Here is a 20,582-nt window from a genome sequence, read left to right on the forward strand (position 1 = left end):
AACCCTGCTTGTCTTGATCCGGTTCCTAGGGAGATTGAGTCGGTTATTGATACTAAAATTCCTAGACCAACATTGTGCGGGTTAGTTATCGGTTCTAAGAGTTCGGATCGGTTCGATCAGGACTAATCTCGACTATATATAAATAATATATATATTTAATATATTATTTATAATTTTTTTTTATATAGAGAAAATCTTAAAATAAACGGCGTTAACAACATTAAATAGCTTTTTAGTGAAGAATTTAAGTAATTTTATATTATTTTTAATAACTTAGGTTTTTAATGTCTTTTACAGCGTCGATGGTCATAATTTACGAATGAGGAAAATATTTTTGTGAGGAGTTTTCACGGTGTCCAAAAAGGTAGATTATGGCATCCTCCTCTAGTATTCGTTCTTTTCTCTCTTATCTGTTCTCTTCGTCTTCAATATACTAAAATTGAAAAAAACTTCTCCGCTCGCCCCTCGATACTCGCCTCACTCGCTTTGGGTCACTCGTGCTGCTCATCGCTCGATGCTCGCTTCGCTTGTTGCTCCCCGGTCAATATTCGATGTTCATTTGTTCAACGCTTATCCCACTTGACCCTCACCGCTTACCTTTCTTAGCCGACCTTGTTCATCATCGAACCCATTGAATCGGTACAGTCTTCGGTTGTCCTAAGAAGGAGTATAAAAAATGAAATAAAAAATTATTGATTAGTTCTAGGTTGACCTTGAAATCGGACTGAATCTATTGGGTCAATCCGGTTCTCAATTACTTTTTAAAGAGTACAAAAAATGAAATAGAAAATTATTAGTTGGTCTCGGGTTGACTCTGAAACTGGACCAAATCCATTGGATTGGTCTGGTCCTCGGTCCCAAACTCAATAGGGTTGATTCTCGGTCCTAAAAATTGAGGACTAATACTGTGTAGGTTGATTCTAGGATTAAGAGGTGGACCGGCCAAACTCGGACCATGCTCACCCTTAATTGTATGGCAAAAAGGAACATTGTTTTAACTGCCATTTTCAATATAGCAATGCCGGCATACTAAAGACAGGGCTACAGATGCGAGCAATGCTCTTTTAAATCAAAATTGACAAAGCAAACGGGCATTTAAGGAAGTGTAATGTCATGTTCCACGCTCCAAAAAAAATAGCATGTCAAATAGCCTATGTAAAAAATTGTGACCAATGCCCAACTCTTTCGATCGACTGATTTTAGAAACTAATTTCGGGATACTTATATAATTTCATTTCGTATGCGGGAAAGTGAGATTGATGATGTTAGCCATGCTGCCGTCGCCTTCAAAGGTGTCCATTTGGTTGACCAAATGGGGGAGCTTTCCCCTCATTGGATGCGTGTGGTTCCATTTTTGGGAAATGTTTTTGGGAACATGCAAAAGTCTTTGGATTAAAAAGGTTTTTCCAATTTATAAAATGTATCTTAAAAATACATTGAAAAGCAACTTAGACATAAATGCCATTTAGTAAAATTTAAACTATTTGCGTACGGAACTTGGCCGCCGTTGGCAAGCTAAATTGACCAGCCTCAGTTAAGGTCACTTGACCTCATGTGAGGGTGGTAGTGGCACGCTGGCTACGTGTCAATTGCTTGCTGATTTCTCGTAGGTGCCTAAGGCAAAGTTGGGATTTTCGAAGACATTTGTAAAATTATGAAGTTGAGTAAGAACAAAGTTGGAAGGAAAAAAATTTATTTGCATTCTAGAAATGCAAAATTTCAAAATATTTATGAACCTATCTTGGGTTAAGCAATCCAAAAATTTTGCCAAATGATTTTTGCATTTGCAAAGAATTTTGAAAATGCTAAACCAAACGCACTCATTTTTTGTATCAACTTTTAAGGCTTTTAGGTTGCCATACGCTTTGCTTGCACTTCTATCTCTTGGAAAAATTGCTCCTTTCAATGAAGTTCTTCATTGACAAAGTTCAACCACATCTCTACTTGTCATAACCTCAATGAGAATACTACATAGAGATTTCTAGAAAAAAAATATGGGCCTTTTCTAAGATCTTTCAATGTTAGGTTCAAAATTTAATGATAAAAAGGAATGTCTTTATAAATTTGCTATCGATAAATCTAGAGTTATTCATGCAAACCCATTGTTCTAGGTCTCGATAGGACAGTCATCTAGGCACATGATAGCGATTATTCGTTATGCATGAGGAAATGCTAATGTTCTTATGTTTTTCTCTCGATTCCATGGTCTGATTGACGAGGCCATTTCTTGTGAGGCCCCCCATAGGACAACTATGTATATCATATGGTCTTGGGCCTCTTTCACTTAAAATACTTGTTCAAATGGTGAAATTTCCCTTGTAACTTTCTCGTGTGTGTGACTGTTGGGTTCAAACTTGTTAATAACATAGGTTTTAATGTCAGTGTTGGGTGATATTGAGGTTTTCTCTCATTCTTATAAGCCGACTACTAGCCCCTTCCACAATTAATATAAGTCAATCTTGACAAAATATAGGCTTCACAAATTTGCATGATTTAGCTCAAAATCTTCCATTTATTTATGGATTAAAGGTTTAACGAGGATCACTTAAAAGAGAGCCTCTTTTTTATCGTTTTCTTTTCCCTTGAAAGATGGGTTATCTAGATAGATTTTATTATTGTTATTATTATTATTGGAAAACCCACCAATTAAGATTCATGGGAGGAAAACATGACCCTTGGAATTTCAATGTAATATGACAAACATAAAAAAAAAAAAGTTTTAAAAATAACTCAAAAATTAAATTTGATCACTTGTTGAAGAACTGGCCCAAAAGTTCAGCCCCAAAAGTCGAGTACGAAAATAACATGGAAATGAAATTTCTCTCTCAAAGCAAACCACTAAAATAGAAGTCTAAAACCTGAGCGAAAATGAGGATGATTTTCCTTTAACTCAATTTCATTTATAAAAATGATCAAATTCTACTGAAAATTACAAGAGTCAGAGTAAATTTAATTGCCAACTAAGTTAACTAATTCAAGACTCTATTCGTTTCGTAGAAAATGGGGCGTTTTTAACGATAACCTTTTTCACTGTTCAATTAAAAAGTGAAAATGAATTTGAAATTATTTTCCGCCATTTGATAAGAAAAATCTTTTTCTTTATGCACTCGATTCAATAAATTTTTTATTATTTTATTTTTTAGAATCGATTTTTAATAATTTTTTTATTTTTCTTCCTTAACTGGTCATCAACCACAAGCTAGAGCCTCATTGACTAGTGACAAGGCCTAGCTCACCCAACCAGCCACGAGGAAGCTTGGGTTTTGTCAGATTCGGTGAGTTAGGCAAGGTGAGGAGGAGTGTCACCTGCCTCGCCACAGGCTGACAAGGCTCGACCTCCCATGTGGTCAGTCATTCACTAGGGTCATGGTTGGCATTGACCAAGGAAGAAGAAAGAAAAATAAAAAAAAATTATAAATTTGATTTTTGAAAAATAGAAAAAAAGAGGAAGACGTTTGATGAAAAAAATAAGGTGCAAGAAGATAAGACTCAAAAACAAAAAGTGAAAAACAATTTCCTCTATTTTGAAAACTTTTTCCATTGATGATTTTTATTTTTGGCTTTGAAAAATCTAAAAAGCCTTTTTTTTTTTTTAAGTTGTTTTCCTTAAAAATGAATGGAGGCTAAGATTAAAAGAGAAAAAGTAAAAAAATAAAAAAGTTAATATTCCGAAACACCCCAAATTAATATACTTATAACAAATTTATTTAAAAATAATTTTTTAAATACTAAAAACCCCGAATTAGTAACCTTTGATAAATTTACATTAAATTAATACATTTATAACAAATTTACTCCCGTTCCTTTCTCCCACCATTCGGCTCTTCCGATCTCTCTCCCTCCTCCTCCTCCGCCATCGCGCTCGCTTCCGTCGAAGAAGAGAGACAATGGGAGTCTTCACCTTCGTCTGCAGGAGCTCCGGCGACGAGTGGACGGCGAAGCAGGTCTCCGGCGACCTCGAGGCCTGCGCCGCCTCCACCTTCGAGCTCCAGCGGAAGCTCGTCCAGTCCGCCGTCGCCGCCGACTCCTCCGGCGGCGTCCAGTCCTCCTTCGCGCTCGTCACCCCTTCCTCCGCCGTTTTCCAGGTCTCCCGCGGCGCTTGCACTCGATTGGTTCATACGTCATGTTCGAAACTGCTGCGTTTTTCTCCTAGGAAGTGTGCGTCATAGTCGATCTGTATTTGAAGTGGTGGCGCAAGTGTCGAGATAGTATTTGGTAGAGACTCGGGGATTTTCTCTTTGGGGGGAATTTGTGTTTTGATGCTCTTTTCGTGAGTAATGTCTCGGATCGTTTTGCTTCTTGTTGTTGTTTCTTGATTGTTCGTGAAGGTATTGCAAATCTTTCCTTTTTCTAGTCGCCTGTTGTTAGATCCTCGTTGATGCTCTAGTAATTATCAAAGTGATTACTCGTGTGTACATGCATACTAAACTGTTGTTAAGGAATTTCTTGTGCTTATGTTACGGGTCGGAAGAGGGAGTGATCTTGGACAGAATGTTAATGTACTGACATGTTTTGTGATGAAGTTTGTTGATGCGAAGACAGTTCACTGTGGTGTCGAGTTGGATATTTTACGCTTCCTTTCTTGATTCGGAAAGAATGGGAAATGCATTGGAGATATTAGATGCAACATGGAAGTAATCTTTGAAGAACACGGTTTTATTGTGTTTTGCATGTTTATTGGGGCTATGAGATGTCTGTGAAACCTATATGCAATAATTGGCTCATGAATGAAATTGAATGATGTATGTTGGGGATGCTTTGTCACCATGGGGGACGCTTTTCTGTTTCTCTGTTTCCTTTGCTGGGGACTTCTTATGCAGTAGAACTTTTTAAGTATATGTTGGTTAGAATACCACAACATTCATACAGACATGTGGTGGCTCATCTTGTGCTGAATGCATCATTTTCAGGACTGATTCAAACTTGTTCTTGCCTCAGGTGATCATTGGAGGCGGTGGTGGCGGCGGTTTCATCGGAGGAGGTGCAGCTGCTGCAGCCCCCGCAGGTGGTGCAGCACCGGCTGCTGAAGCACCTCCAGCAGAGGAGAAGAAGGAAGAGAAAGAGGAGAGTGATGATGACATGGGATTCTCTCTATTTGATTAGGGCAGTTGATTTGTGCTTCGGTCTTTACATTAGTGAACGCTTCTTTTTCATGTCTTGCTGAAAACCACTCCATGTCAATCATATCCTAAATAGCATGAGAATTTTGTTTGGATACCCAAATTTCTATGAATTTTGTCCTCTCTGGTTGGAACATTGGATCACTGTGAACATTTGGCAATGTGAGTCATGTTTAATAGCATTTGCTCAGAATTACCTTCACAGCATTTTAGTGCTCTCAAAGCAAGTCTGTCTGATCTTACATCGTATTTGTTCATCGTCTTCTCCACCTAAGTTTGGTTATATTTGTAATCTATTTCATTCCTGTTTAGTGAGTTCCAGCATGAGTAGTCGATATCCACTTGCTTGCATATTATATAAGGTTCTGTAAATTTGTGACCTTTGCTCTTTACTCGATCAGTAACCATTGGTTGTGAGGGCCTAAATAAAGTAATTTGTGGCCAAGTAGATCGGATATCTTGACATAACTTTGGTAAGGCCTTTCGCTGGTGCTAAGATCCAATAGGTATTAACCAACCATCAATAATAGATACATAAATCACTGGATCCGTCCGATCTTCTCTTTTTTCTTCATCAGGTCTTGATATGCTGCTGCAGCATCCTACATTGCAGAGATTCCTTAGTAGTCATGGCTTCGGCAACTTAAGCGTGCAGCCTCTGCTCTTTTCCTCTTTTGACCAAACCCCTGCTGGTTACTTAGGATGACTCCAGCTATAAGATCGTAAGCACCGTCTTTAACTGTCCGGTTTCTTCTGGCGGGACTCTCCATTCCCGAGTTTATTGCTTCTTCGAAGCTGTCCGTCTGAGTTGTAGTATTTTGTTAATCAAGCATATTCATCACCCAAAAGCAATGGGAACCAAAAACCTCTTTTCCTAGCCTCTCCCTTTAGATTAGTATCAGCAAAACCATCATTGGGACCATTTGTTCAATGCTACTCACTCCCACATATCACTCCCCGTAAGTGCCTTACTGTTTCTTTCACACCGGCTATCTCAAGATGGAGAATTAGCCGTAGACTTCATACCTCTGCCGAGTAAATTTTCATTCGTGGCCAGTGGATTGATTCTACCCTTGGCAAGTAATCATTCAAGAAATCCTAGCAATCCACAAGAAATGTTTGTTACTGCTTTTGCAATCACAGGCGATGTAACTCTAAGGTGTCGATCTGGAAACCAGAAAAGCTGAGGAAACTTTTATCTTTGAAGTGAACTCACTAGAGTGTGCGAAGCTGAACACTTTGTCGATCTGCAAGTTTCCCTTCCATGCAACCGGAGCGAGAAGGAAAAACACCAGTTGAGGGCATAGTTGAGAATTATAACATGGACTTACCATGAGGACCGAAGCCAAGTCCCTGCACCAAACTTGAATAATAATGTCAATTTAAGCAGACACTCTTCTTCACTCTTGACAGTTCTTGAGTACTCCTTTCGGGTCTGGCTCAGGGTTGTTGGGATTATTTTTTTCTTGAATTCCTATATGTTGATTGATAGCCTATGTTTTGTTTTATCTGCTGGCTCTCCTTGGTATGTGATCTTAGACATTTTCCGCTGCATAATTACTAGGAATTACACAAGGATTTCCATCAGAGTCATGTCCATCTCCATGATATGTCTAAGTTTGTGTTTGGTACAATTGCCATATAGAGTGAGTTAGATCATTCCAAGCTAAGGTTGAGAAGCAACTTAGCTTTCCAGTTATTTTTGGAAATTGTCAAAATTAGTGGGTAGGAAGTAACGCATTCGTGCCTCCATATTTCTCCCGTTATGTCCAACGATGATCTATTTGAGATTGTTTATTGATTGCTTTAAGAAAGAGATCAATGCGATCCATATCGTATTGAAGGTTTTGACATCGTCCATGCATACACATTTATAAATAGGGTTAAATATCACGAAAAACTCAAAACTTGTACATTTGTAACAAATTTACTCAAAACTAATTTTTTGATCATCAAAAATCACAAATCGGAATAGCTATAATTTCTTGACTATCATAAACCCTAAACTGGTACATATGTGACAAATTTACCCTCAATTAATTTTTGTTAAAATGGATTAATATACCGAAAAATCGCAAACTAATATGTGACAAATTGAGAGTGAAACTCCAAAATGTACGCCCGTTAACTGTTATGTGTATTAAACTCAGATATTTGATAGTAAAATTTAACGGAAACTAACATAGAATAAATTTGTCACATGTGTACTAGTTTAGGGTTTTTTATGGTAAAAAGATTAGCTTATGGTACCTTACCAAAAAAAAAGATTAGCTTATGGTAAATTTGTTACAATTGTAACAATTTAGGAATTTTGGTAATATTAACCCTTACAAATGATATTGTAGGCCTCGAAAATCCTGCAAAAAATTATCCAAGTGAACTTGTGTTGGTTATAACATGAGAAATGTCATCAACTGTAATTTATCACACTTGAATTCAATACAATAAGGAAATTTATAGATTGTAGGGACTTCTCCTTCCAAGATGTTGGGAATGACTGATCCCCGAAAACCGGATTTGACACTCAATCGAACCCCTAAATCAATGCGGAAGACGAAGCCCGGGAAAAACACGTATCACCGATCGTAAAGTACACCACGGATTGAGCGTACCTTGTTAGCCACAGATTAGACACCAATGCTAAAGATCGAGAAGAAATTCTGGTCCTATTCGATCCGATGGCGCCTTGAAGGGAAGAAGAACGTGCCGTTTGCCTTACTGTTCTTTTTGTCTTTTTAGAGAGAGAGCGAGGGAGAGAACGTACGTACGTTCAGCCAAGCGTTGTCTTCTCTCTCTCTCTCTCTCCCTTTTATACCTTCCCCTTCCACGGGCCCTATTCCCGTGGGCCGGGCCTTTTGGGCCCAGCATGGGCGGACGGGCCAACTTAGGCCCATCACTAATTAAAAAGCCATCACAAGATAAAGATGGAAATACAAGCCGTTCTCCTTTCATTTTGGCCACCTAAGGGCCGGATGTATAAATGATCGCCTTGATGATTTTTTTTTACAGTATCCTAACCCATTTACAAGACTATTTCAAATAAGACCTTTTACCAGGGTTGGACATTCTTTTCATGATACCCTTTGATATAGGAAGCAATATTTAATCTTAGATGACATCATTTCAAGTTCCATCATTTCAAGTTCCAAATTCCACATAGTTTAATGTTATTGCACACCAATTTCCCATTAGTTGAGAGAGAGAGAGAGAGATCAAAATTAGTCATATATGAGGGAGAACTATCTTTTATTTGAAATCAATCATACATGTGGTATGTAGTTTAGTTAAGGGTCTAGAGCAACCACTAGAAAGATAACAATCTTTTATTTCAAATCTATCATACATGTGGTGCGTAGCATGTGTCCAAAGCAACCACTTACGGAAATAAGACTAATGTAGTAAGTCTTATAATTTAATTATTTTGTGTAACTTCTGATAGATCATTTAGTTGTCGTACCAAAACTGCGCCTGGAGATAGTCAACAACCTTCTTGTCCACTTGGAAGGCCTTGGTGAGAACATCAACGGATATCAGTGGCTTCGCTCCAAAGACAGCATTAGCAATGGTAATGATTCCTGAGTTCTGACTACTAAGACCAGAAAAGGACAACGTGTACGTGTTTCCAATATTTAACCTTTAACGGAAGCTCAAAGTTTAATCTAACCAAAGTTCATTACTTTCGGGAAATACTTGGATTTTCCGGTTCACACGAACCGACCGGTCAATCAGACCGCCGCCGACGGTGGACGGTTGACGAATTCGGCAAGAACTCGCTTAGGAGTCCAGAGGGCAAAAGAACATACAAAAATATCAAGAGAAATCAAAGATGGGAAAGAAGAAGAAGAAGAAGAAAACCAGATGGGACACGCGATTGAGTCAAAACTTCGATCGAGGTTAAACTCTTCAGTTACACAGAGAGAAGAGTATTCAATCATATACACAAAAGAATCGTCGCGGAAAGAATACGACGTTCCAGGCTACACAGGTCGCGTCGTGGTCCGATCAGTAAGGAAGGATGGTCTCGAAGCAGTGGACTCCGTCCAGCTCCGGCGCGAACCTCGGCGGCCGTTTCTTCGGTGCCCCCGGCGCCGGGGGCATCGGTTCGCCGCCCGCGCTCCTCTTCGCCTTCTCGGCCGCCGCCGCCGCTGGCGCCGCCGATTGATCCGCAGGCGGTCGGGCCTTGGCCGGAAAGAAGGAGAAGGCGATCTTCTGGCCGTGCGAGTCCGCGCAGAGAGCCTCGAAGGAGCTGAAGATGGACATCATCTTGTCTCGGTGAACGGTTTGGGCTTATATTTGATTCGGTTGGTGCAAGAGATTTTGCTCGAGGACTCTTCAAGAGGAGGTGGTTTGCTCGTGCTTTTGGGAATTGAGCTGAGGGGTAATCCGAAAGGAAGAGGTATTTAAGGAGGGCGAGAGGGGAAGGCGATGGCGATGGAGATGATGTAGAAGGACCTGGAACGAGCGAGGACGGGGAGCTGAATCTTCCGCGGGAGCAGCACGTAGAAGGTGGGGGGTGGACGACGACCCGGTCGACGGGTCGACACGTGGGCCGATCTTCGACTGTTCACTGGTGGTGGGACCCGCGGCGCCGACTACGTGGACGCATCGAAGCGGTCTCGGGCGTCGAACGGGTCGACGAGGTTTATGTCGTGGAAGCTTCCACTGAGGGGACTTGGTGGGAGTTGGTGATCACCGTCCGATTGATTTTTAAAATGGAGAGATGAGCGGCGGTGGGTGTTTGATGACGCGATGCCTCCGTGTCTGTAGCTTATCCAAACGGGGGAGCTTCTTCTTCCGAAGAAAACCCTCCAGGTCAACGGGTCAACTTCCCTTCTTCCTGAAGCACGCAAGGAGGACGACCGGTCTGCAGTCAACGGTCCGTCGTATTTGACCTGCTCGTTTACTGACGACCTCATGGTTTCTCACCTTTTGGCGAAAGGCCGGGAACAGGGACATGGGCTGGGCTGGGCTGTGCATTCGACGCCGCATTCCGAATTGGTTTTGGACCTCTAAAAGGCTTTTGAGCCCAGACTGAGGTGTTCTGTGCAACGAAATTTCTAAGGCCTTCGAATTAAAACTAGCATTGCTGAAGTCACTCGGCCCAATGCAGGTCTTACCCCGCTTTAGGCCCATTTGGTTCGGCTTTTGGGGAAATGCATTTGCAAAAATGCAAATACATTTGGGAGAATGGGTTTTTTCCGAAAACGTGCAAATAATGTCCCGTTTGATAAAATTTGCATTTGTAAATGACTTTTATTAACTTAAAAAAAATTGTATTTTTTTTTTTTTTTTTAAAGTTCGGCCACTTAGGACCGGAGATCGGATTTGGCCGGATGACCGGATTTGGCCCCCAAACGGTCGCTGGGGTCGCACCACCCTAGGCGGCCGTCGCTTGGGCAACTAAGTGCAGAAACAATAGAGAAGTGAATGGAGCACATATTGATAGAACTAGACATTCAAGAATGGAGTAGTGTAGAGCAAACAGTTAGAACCCAGGGCAGGGTCCTAGCTCTAGCCCCGGAGGTGTAGAGTCTAGGTATCGAAGTCTCGGGCCTATGTTATGGTCCTAAGATCAGCCTCAAGAACCCAAGACTAGCACTCTTGGGTTCTAGACCTCGAAGTTTCGGGTCCAAGTACAGGGGTCTAAGGGTTTAGAGGACGTGGTCATGAGTGTACCTCTGAAGCCCTTGCGTCGACAGCGATAGCAGCCATGGGTGGGCCTCAAGATTGGACCCATGAGAGAGAAGTGATGAGGGAGAAAGAGACAGAGAACTTGTTTTCTTTTTTTTTTTTTTAAAAAAACTTTTGGACTATTTGTTCAAAGTTAAATATGAGTATAAGAGAATGTGATCATCATCAATTAATGACTTGGTTGAAGTAAAATAGAATCCATGTGGATTATCTTATAGGTCATGTGCCATTATTTGTGGGTTACAAGTTATAGGTAATAATTATAATTAGAGAAATGATTAAATGACAATTTTAAATTTATTATGAAAGTAAAAATCTATTTTGGATCACAAAAATCAAATAAAAATAATTTTAAATTGTGTGAGTCTATGCCTTCAATAATTTATAACCCACAACAATCTGTCATCATCATAATAGTCCAAGAATTGTTATGCTAGTAAAGTCCATTTATTTATATTTAGTTAAGATTGGTTGGTCAATATTCATGATTCATGGCGGCTTATGAAAAAGACGATTGTTTTGGGGTATGGATTTTCTTAAGCAATTTCCTCAAGTGAGGGCAATGGAGTCACCTCCCTAATTGTAGAGGAGTGACCTTCAACTTCACTTTTTCAAAGGAAGGAAAACAAAAGATTTGGCCTTCGACTAGTCAGCTCATAGAAGCTTTGTCCATATTCATTCCATTTGGTTCCAGCATTTGTTCCTCAGAATCACACCAAACTCTCTTTCTTCATATTCATTCCAGCTTTGTTCTTGCCATTTATTCCTTGGAATGTTCTTGCCAATCAAAAAAGAAGATATGGGTTTTGTGTTCATAAAGGAAATTATCATGTTTTTCTTTAATTTCTTTAGCTTGTTTATGGATTGAAAAACCATTGTCTACTAATTTGTTTTCTTCTTAATTAATTTATTTGTTCATAAATTTGTGGTTAGGTTCGAATTATTTTTCAAGAACAAGAACCTCAAGGTCTATTAATTGTGAATAGTTAGAAGAGTGATGAGGAGAATCTAGGTTCTCTAAGTTTTGTTTATTTTGGCTGGTTGATCAATAGGTCTAGGAATTCCGTATCGATTATCAAGACCATTGATATTAGGATTATTGGGTTGATTAGAAGTTGTTGCTCTATCATTATCTTTTGGTGGATGAGTGATTTACGGAGGGAGGTTTGGATGGAGATCAACCGATCTTCTTGAAGAAGAGGAAGGAATTGATTTTATATCAAAAGATCTTCTAGGTAATTGAATGGTTACTTTTCCTTCAGGATGTTGTACTATACTTGTTGGTTCATTATTACGAACAATCTTTGAAAGAGTTTGATCCTCCAACTCCCATTATTTTGATAAAACAATATCACTCCAGTTTATCAACCTAGGAATGCTAGTATTAACTTTAGTAATATTGGTTTGGAGTAAAATGAATTGAGCCATTACAAAGATTTGTTTCTACCGTTCCTAAGAAGGAATCTTTGAAATTTAGTAATTTCTCATCACATAAGGCTAGCAGAATGGAAGTATTTAAGCCTTCTTTGGTAAGGGGCTTAACACCCACTTATACTAACTCTATGTGGATATAATTATATTTTTGGATATGTTTGTTAAGACAATTTTGATTTATAGCCTCCATTAATAAACTCAGGTGATGACTCTTCTAAGGCAAAAGAGAATTGTCCTTCTGAAAAAAATAAAAACTATTACAAAAATAAATTACAAATCAACAAACAAGATAAGCCTAAACAAAAACCAAAAAGGAAGATTAACAAAGATATTAAATGTTACAATTGTGGGAAAATGGGACATATTTCAAAATATTGTCGTACAAATAAAAGATTAAATGAACTCTCAATAGATGAGAAAATAGTCTATCAACTTAATAATATTATAGCAGCTACACTTGATGATACTTCTTCGAAAGACTTTCTTGAAGAAGAGGGTCTTCAAACTAATGAATAGAAACTTATTCAGAATATGGAGAAAATGATTCTTCTCGAATGAACCAACACCTAGAATCAATGTTTAAGTAAAAGCAGAAGAATTCTTGTTAGAAATAGCTGATATAATATTATACTCAAAAGCCAAAAAACAATATTTATATAGATTTCAAACTTATATGGAAATCCCTACTAATTCTTATAATCTTAAAGAAATTCTTAATAGGACTAAGAAAATTCAATCTAGACCTATTAATATAAATGACCTTAATAATGAAATAAATCAGCAAAAGTTAGAAATAAAAAGACTTTTATTTAATGGCATTATCATAGATAAATCAAGAAAATGGAAATCTTGGCAATAAAATCCAAGATAGAGAGCAGAAAAAATAAAAAAGAAGAAAAACTAACCAATAACTCCGATCCTAATTTTTTAATGGCATTATCATAGATAAATCAAGAAAATGGATAATAGATATAACAATAAAAATCAATAATGAATTCACTATTGATACCATAACACTTTTGGATACAAGAACCAATCTTAGTTGCATAAGAGAAAGGTTAGTACCAACAAAATATTTTCACAAAACTACAAAATCATTAAAGTCAACCTCAAAGGACAAACATAGAACAAGTTATAAGTAACCTGAAACTTCAGTAATAAAAAAATCAAATGTCTTATAAAATATTTTTTTCTTTTAGTTAAAGATATGAGACAAAATGTGATATTGAGAATACCCTTTATTCAGTTAATCCAACCCTTTACCGTGACTAGCGAGGGAATTAAAACACAAGATTTAAATAAAAAAGAGTACTTTTGAATTCATCACTAAACCACATACAAGAAATTTAAACATACTACAAGAAGATTCAATTGATGAAATTAATTGTCTTATAAAACCAAAGAAGAACAACTTTAATAGTTAAAAGATGATTTAGAATTTACAATGATAGAACAAAAATTAGTTGAACCAAAAGTAAAAGATAAAATTGCTTCTCTTCAAAAACAAATTGAATAAAACATATGTTCCACCTTGCCCAATGCATTTTGAAAAAGAAAGAAACATATTGTTAGTCTACCTTGTGAACCAAATTTCACAGAAAAACAAACTTCTACAAAAGCTCGTCCAACACAAATGAATCAAGAAGTTTTATAGTTTTGCCAAAAAGAAATTCAAGACTTATTAGATAAAAAGCCGATTAGAAAAAGTCAATCACTTTGGAGTTGCTGTACTTTCTATATTGGTAAAAATGTTTAACTAGAAAGGGAGTACCCAGGTTTTTTTTTTTTTTTGGTCAGTCTTACTCTATTCCTATTCTAAACTAACTCTCAGATTTTTATCTTGCGGGTGAGTCGAAACCCAAAACTTACGAGTCCCCACGAGAAAGTGGAGATTTGTTTAAAATGGAATTGGTTAGCACCCACGTTAGTTATCAATTAACAAACATTGAACAAAGGTTTAAAATGGATTAGATTTCCAATTCCAAAAAAAAAAAAAATGATTTATTAAACTGTCATCATAATTAATAAATATTTTCAAAATAAGATATGAAATATGAATTTGACAAATTCAAATAAATGAATCGGATAAATATAAACATCATTTATAGTGCCATTTAGGCAATATGTGTAATACCTTTTGGATTGAAAACACTCATTTTGAATTTCAAAGAATAATGAATGATATTTTTAATACTTACTCTTAATATAATACAGTTTATATAGATGATGTTTTAATTTTTTTCACTAGTATAGATCAACACTTTAAACATATATTAGTATTCATAAGTATTATTAAGAAAAATGACTTAGTAGTTTCTTCTACCAAAATATCACTTTTTCAAATAAGAATTAAATTTTTAAGACATTACATTTCTCAAGGAACTATCATCCCAATTAAATGATTAATCTTATTTGTAGAAAAAATTCCTAATGAAATTAAATATAAAACCCAATTACAAAGGTTTCTAGGAAGTCTCAATTACATCATAGATTTTTTTCCCAAATATTAACAAATTATATAAACCTTTACATCAAACATTACAGAAAAACCATATACTATGGACATCGGTTCATACTAATAATGTTAAACAAATGAAAGCCCATATTAAAGAAATGGATAAGTGTAATAGAAGTCCTACTACTTGTTACGAAGATATAATTGAGTAATAAAACTTGCAAAAAGTGTAATTAAGTTCTAAAATTTGTCAAATTGGTTCAATTGAGTCCTAAAGTTAACACCGTCGGACTTACTAACGGAAAATGCGACGTGGCGCGGATGTGACATTTTAAATGATTTTTATTGTCCACGTGGCTTTTTAAAATTATTTTTATTCAATTAAAAAATAGATTTAAAAACTGATTTATTTTTAAAAAAACTATAATAAAAAAGATAGAGAGAAAATGGAGCCCCGCCACCGCCGCTCCCCGGAGGGACCGGCAATGGGCGGCGGCAGCAATGGCGAAGGAGCTCCATTTTCTTTCTTTTTAAAAAAGATAAATTTTAGCTTTTCTTTTTAGTTTTTAAATCTATTTTTTTTAATAAAATAATAATTTTAAAAAGCCACGTGGAAAATAAAAAAATCATTTAAATGCCACATCCGCGCCATGTTAGCATTTTCCATTAGCAAGTCGGTGGTGTTAACTTTAGGATTCAACTGAATCAATTTGACAAGTTTTAGGACTTGATTGCACTTTTTGTAAGTTTTAAGATTCAATTGCATTTTCATAATAAATTTTATGACTTATATTGCACTTATCTCTTAAAGGAATACATTGCCTCCATCTATCTAGTTGATCCTTTTGCTTTCAAAATCGTAGAAACATATGCTTCAAATGTAGGTTACGAGGGTATTATAAAACAAGTAAAAAGTAACAAAGACTAGATAGTATAATTTGTTTCTAAACATTGGAACTAAACCCAACAAAATTATTCTACCGTTGAAAAAGAAATATTAGCCATTGTTTTAGCAATATCCAAATTCAAAGGTGATCTTTTAAATCAAAAGTTCTTATCACGTATTGATTATATATAGGCAAAACAAATATTACAAAACAATGTGTTAAATATTACTTCAAAACAAATTTTGCTAGATTATCTATCTTTCATTTTGATATTGAATTAATTAATGGATCATCAAATTCTTTGTTTGATTTTCTAACAAGAGAATTTTTGCAAAGAAAACAATGCTAAAGTCCAAAAAAGACAAAGGCAAAGCCATTACCGAAACCTTAGAATCACAACCCCAATCACCAACTATATATCGACTTCAAGCTTGGTTGGACATAATGAAAGCTACAACCACCATTAGCATCATCATCATAGTCACCTTAGCAGTTGCAAATATGGTTAGATTTAATTAAAGCCCAACAAATATTATTGCTACAATCAATACCTCATGATCTTACCTCATATTTGTTTTAATTACTCAAACAAGTAAAACTAGAAACTGCTATGTCACAACCATACAAGTCATAAATCTAATCACAAACTCAAAAAATCACTATCATTGTATCCTCCAATCAAAATTTGGGCAGATATTACTCAAGAAAATCTATCAAATAAATTGAGATCACTCTAAACCCATCATCATTTGCGTCTCACAATTTAATAGAATCACAATCACGTAAAATGATGATTAGTGAAATTGTCATAAAACCATCCTTTACTCTGTAATAGCAAGACCTTCTACCTCAACTACTTCTATAATAATATCACAATCTTTAGCCAAATTATACTTCATCACTAAAAGCCAATATCAAGACCTCATGATAGTTGAAACAAAATTTCATTATGAAAATCCAAAAGTTTATGCAAAACACGTTTTTCTAGAAAATTGGTACTACCAACCAACTAATCTATCAAAACCGCATGCCTATTATGAACAAATCTATGTTAAAACCAAATCTGACACATTTAAACCTTTTGCATTATTTGAAAACCAGATAATATCATTCATTTAACAGCCACAATCCTCCAAGTCACGCCACCCGAAATGTGGAAGCCCAATTGTCGTATCCAATTACGATTCAAAGTCAAATTAACCACCAAATTACCATATCTTTGAACCTTCACTTATTAGGATTACTAAGAAGTTTAGTGAAATATATATATTTTGCCAAAATGAAAAAGATAGTCACACTTGACTTTTTTTTTTTTTTATTTCAAGACAAATTTCAACACTGAACAATTGCCTTTTTGGTTCCAAAAATGGTAGTCATTTTGACCCCGTCACTAAAATATTACCTCCACAGAATAAAACCTGCTTGAAAATTTTTCACTTTTATTTTAAACCAACCAATCACGAATCAAATTTTTCAAATCTCATACACCTTTTCATTAATTTTCGAGTTTCCTAGGTAACTACTTGGGGATTTGATTATAATTAGCCATCTCATTCTTCACATCCTCTGCACCTACTTAGGAGATTCAAAATTAACTAGCGGGACAATTTCAAATTCACATAAAATCTTTTCGAGGAAGCAGTTTTGAATTAGCTAAATCGGCAAAATCACAAATCGTCTAATCACAAAATTACTAAATATCTTCAACAAAATCACTGGCCTAAGCCCATTTGGCTACAATTTAATTACCAGAAGAATATCGCCTTGCATTGGCAAAGATCATGTTAGAATTGCTAATCACCAAGCCACCTCTAAAATCTCCAAGTTCCTCTAATGATGATCAATCTCATCTAGTGACAACACAAATGAAGATGATTGCTATGGCATCAACTTATCAGATGAGGATGGAGACGAGTAAAGTAAATTGACAATCACAATTACCAAAAGAGACAAAGATTGAGGAAGATAAAAGGTTTTTTCAAAGAACACTATCATTTTCCATTTGAAGATAAAAATATGAAGATGTTGCTACCCTAAAGATGTTGCTGCTACTACTAAAGATTCGTCCAAGACTTAAAAAAGAAAAAAACAATAATTACTGTTCACTTCGTTCAAGCTTGCTGAAATTTTGCCTATAAAATGGAGAGCAAAAGAAGAAGGAAGGCACTACTTATCTTGAGCTCACTTGCTCTCTTATGCTCTTACTTTCTTGCATCCTAAAAGCCTCCTTTGATCACAACCTTTTCGTTTCATTCTTTGATCGCTTGTGTCCTCTTGTAATCACTTTCCAAGCACTTGTAATCACCTCTGATAACTTATAATCACTTCTTTAAGATATCTCTGATCACTTGTAATAATCTCCAATCTCATTCCTATTAAGAATTTTTTTAAGATTATAAGTTGTATTAGAATTAATTGGGATTTTCATAGAAGACTTTTGTTTATTTAAATATTATTTTTTGGCTTCTAGGTCTAATATTATGTGAGCTATTTCCAACAACAATTTTTCTTTTTTTGTTAAAACATTGATTTCAAGTGTTGGTTCACTTGAAGAGGGATCATTTTTCTCCGGATTCTAAAGAAGCTTCGATTTCATTGCTTTGAAAACCTTCTTATTTGAAAAAGTTTTCCGAAGAAGTATCGTCATTCGTAGGCGTCATAATATTATTAAGCTGATAGAGTGTTTTCTCATCTATTGAGAGTTCATTTAACCTTTTATTTATATACCAATATTTTGAAATACGTCCCATTTTCCCACAATTGTAACAATTAATATCCTTGGTAATCTTTCTTTTTGATTTTTGTTTAGGTTTATCTTATTTGTTGGTTTGTGATTTATTTTTGTACGGTTTTTAGGTTTTCTCTTTGCATTTTGGTTTTGAAGGAGTGTATGAAGGATCAATTGTGCAAAAAATCTCATGAATCTTTATTGCCTAATGATTGTTCTTTCTTAAGTTGCTTTTGTAATTTTATTAAATTACACATCTATGTACCTTGTCTATATACATAAGAAATTAATTCTCCATATGACAAAAAGTGATAAGGAATTTGACCATCATATTCTTTTCTTATTTTAATATAAACCCGGACTCCTATTAAACAAGGTAATCTAGCCAAGAACTTTTCTTTCCAAAACGGTTAGTTATAATTTGGTCTAATCAAAACTCTTTGTAGGAAAAGATATTTATATTCTCTAAATCTTCCTAAAGATTTGCATTTTATATGTGAAAGAAGATCTTGATTTATGTCTCTTGTATGGGTAAGATCACCTATGGAATGTTGTGAGATGGAATAGAGTACAGACATCATCTTCAATGGCTTGTCCATTTGCATTTTCAATACCCTGTCTTTATTCATTTATTTTATATGCATTTACAATTTGAGTTCTTTGTTCATCAGTAAGGTAATTATCCCACCAATCTTTTAGTTGTTCTATAAATTTGACTATTAAAAGATTAACGACAATAAGCATTTGCCACAATAACCATTTGATTTAGGATCTTAATAATATTATTTTTGAAACAGCATTATATTTCATTCATAAATAGCATAAGGAGAATACTTATTTTGAATTCTTTGTAATGACTCTTCTAAGACAATATCAAGAGGAGCGGCCCTTTGGTAATAGAGTTTTTTAGGATTTTTCCATGAAAGTCTATTATTTCAGGAATTGATTCACTTTAGATTCTTCAATAGATTTTTCAAAAAAAAAAATTTGGTCAGGAGTATCATTGATAACAAGATTTCTTATCCTAGAAGTTTCTTCTACTAGAGAAGGTCCTTTAATATTAGGAGTGTCCAGCACTGGAACCTTTCCTCAAGACTCTTTCCATTTTATAAGGCTTTAGTAAATTTTGAGCTATAAGCCTTAGGAAATTCAAAAGATTTAAAAATTGATGATTTAAGAATTTCAAACTTTGGTAATTGTAAAGAGTATAATTAAATATAAGCTTTTATCCTATTTAGTTGATTACCAATAGTATGGAGGTGCTAGCTTAGTGTAATTATTTTGATGTATTATCTTTGCAATTTGGGGATTGTCATTATTAGTTGTGACTTGAAAAGGGCGATAGTAATTTCACTATCTCTATGCTTGATCTAATCTTTCTCAAAAGAAGATGATTAAATTTTATAGTTCGGTCATTACCAAGTTGCCATTTATAAGCATGATCTAAGACATAAACATCTTTAGGTTGGAGGAAATATTTTTCAAACCAATTAAAAAAGAAGATATGGGTTTCATGTTCATAAAGAAAATTATAATATTTTTGTTTAATTTATTTGGCTTGTTTATGGAAAGTATTGAAAAATCATTGTCCAATCTCTTTGTTTTCTTTGAATTAAATTCTTTATTTGGAAATTCATAGTTAGGTTTGAATTCTTTTTCAAAGACAAGAAACTCAGGGTTTACTAATTGTGAATAAGTAGGAGAGTGATGAGGAGAATCTAGGTTCTCTAAGTTTTGTTCATTTTGGTCTTATTGATAAATAGGTCTAGGAATTCCAGACCAATTATCAAGATCACTAATATTAGGATTATTGGATTGATTAGAAGTCGTTGCCCCATCATGATTTTTTGGTGGAAGAGTGATTATAGGATGAAGGTTTGGATGGAATCAATTGATCTTCTTGAAGAAGAGGAAGGAATTGATCTTATATCAAAAGAAGTTCTAGGAAATTGAATGGTTACTTTTCCTTAAGGATGTTGTACTATATTTATTGGTTTATTATTATGAACAATATTTGAAGGAGTTTGGTCCTCCAACTCCCACTAGTCTAAAAAAATAATATCAATCTAGTTTATCGACCCACAAATGATAGTATTAGCTCTAATAATATCGGTTTGGAGTAAAAGGTTTCTCTTTTAGGACTATGTTTGAAAGCATTAATCACAAAGCATGCAATCATAATTTTATAATGGACTCCGTAGACAAGATAGTCCTACTGGGTTTTGCTACCTAGACCACTATTGGTTTGACACACCTCACCTACGGAA

The 20,582-nt window shown here is 35.5% G+C and overlaps 1 protein-coding gene across 1 annotated transcript; it reads left to right on the forward strand.

The window, feature by feature from the left end:
- The first annotated feature begins 3,800 nt into the window (after window positions 1–3,800).
- On the forward strand, window positions 3,801–5,327 carry LOC104437320 (60S acidic ribosomal protein P3). The gene is made up of 2 exons (XM_010050260.3): window positions 3,801–4,085; window positions 4,939–5,327. Exons 1-2 carry the CDS (start codon window positions 3,888–3,890, stop codon window positions 5,101–5,103), a joined length of 363 nt encoding a protein of 120 aa, XP_010048562.2. The 5' UTR covers window positions 3,801–3,887; the 3' UTR covers window positions 5,104–5,327.
- The last annotated feature ends 15,255 nt before the right edge of the window (window positions 5,328–20,582 follow it).

This window comes from Eucalyptus grandis, chromosome 1 (genome assembly GCF_016545825.1).
Source record: "Eucalyptus grandis isolate ANBG69807.140 chromosome 1, ASM1654582v1, whole genome shotgun sequence".
NCBI classification, from domain to species: Eukaryota; Viridiplantae; Streptophyta; class Magnoliopsida; order Myrtales; family Myrtaceae; genus Eucalyptus; species Eucalyptus grandis.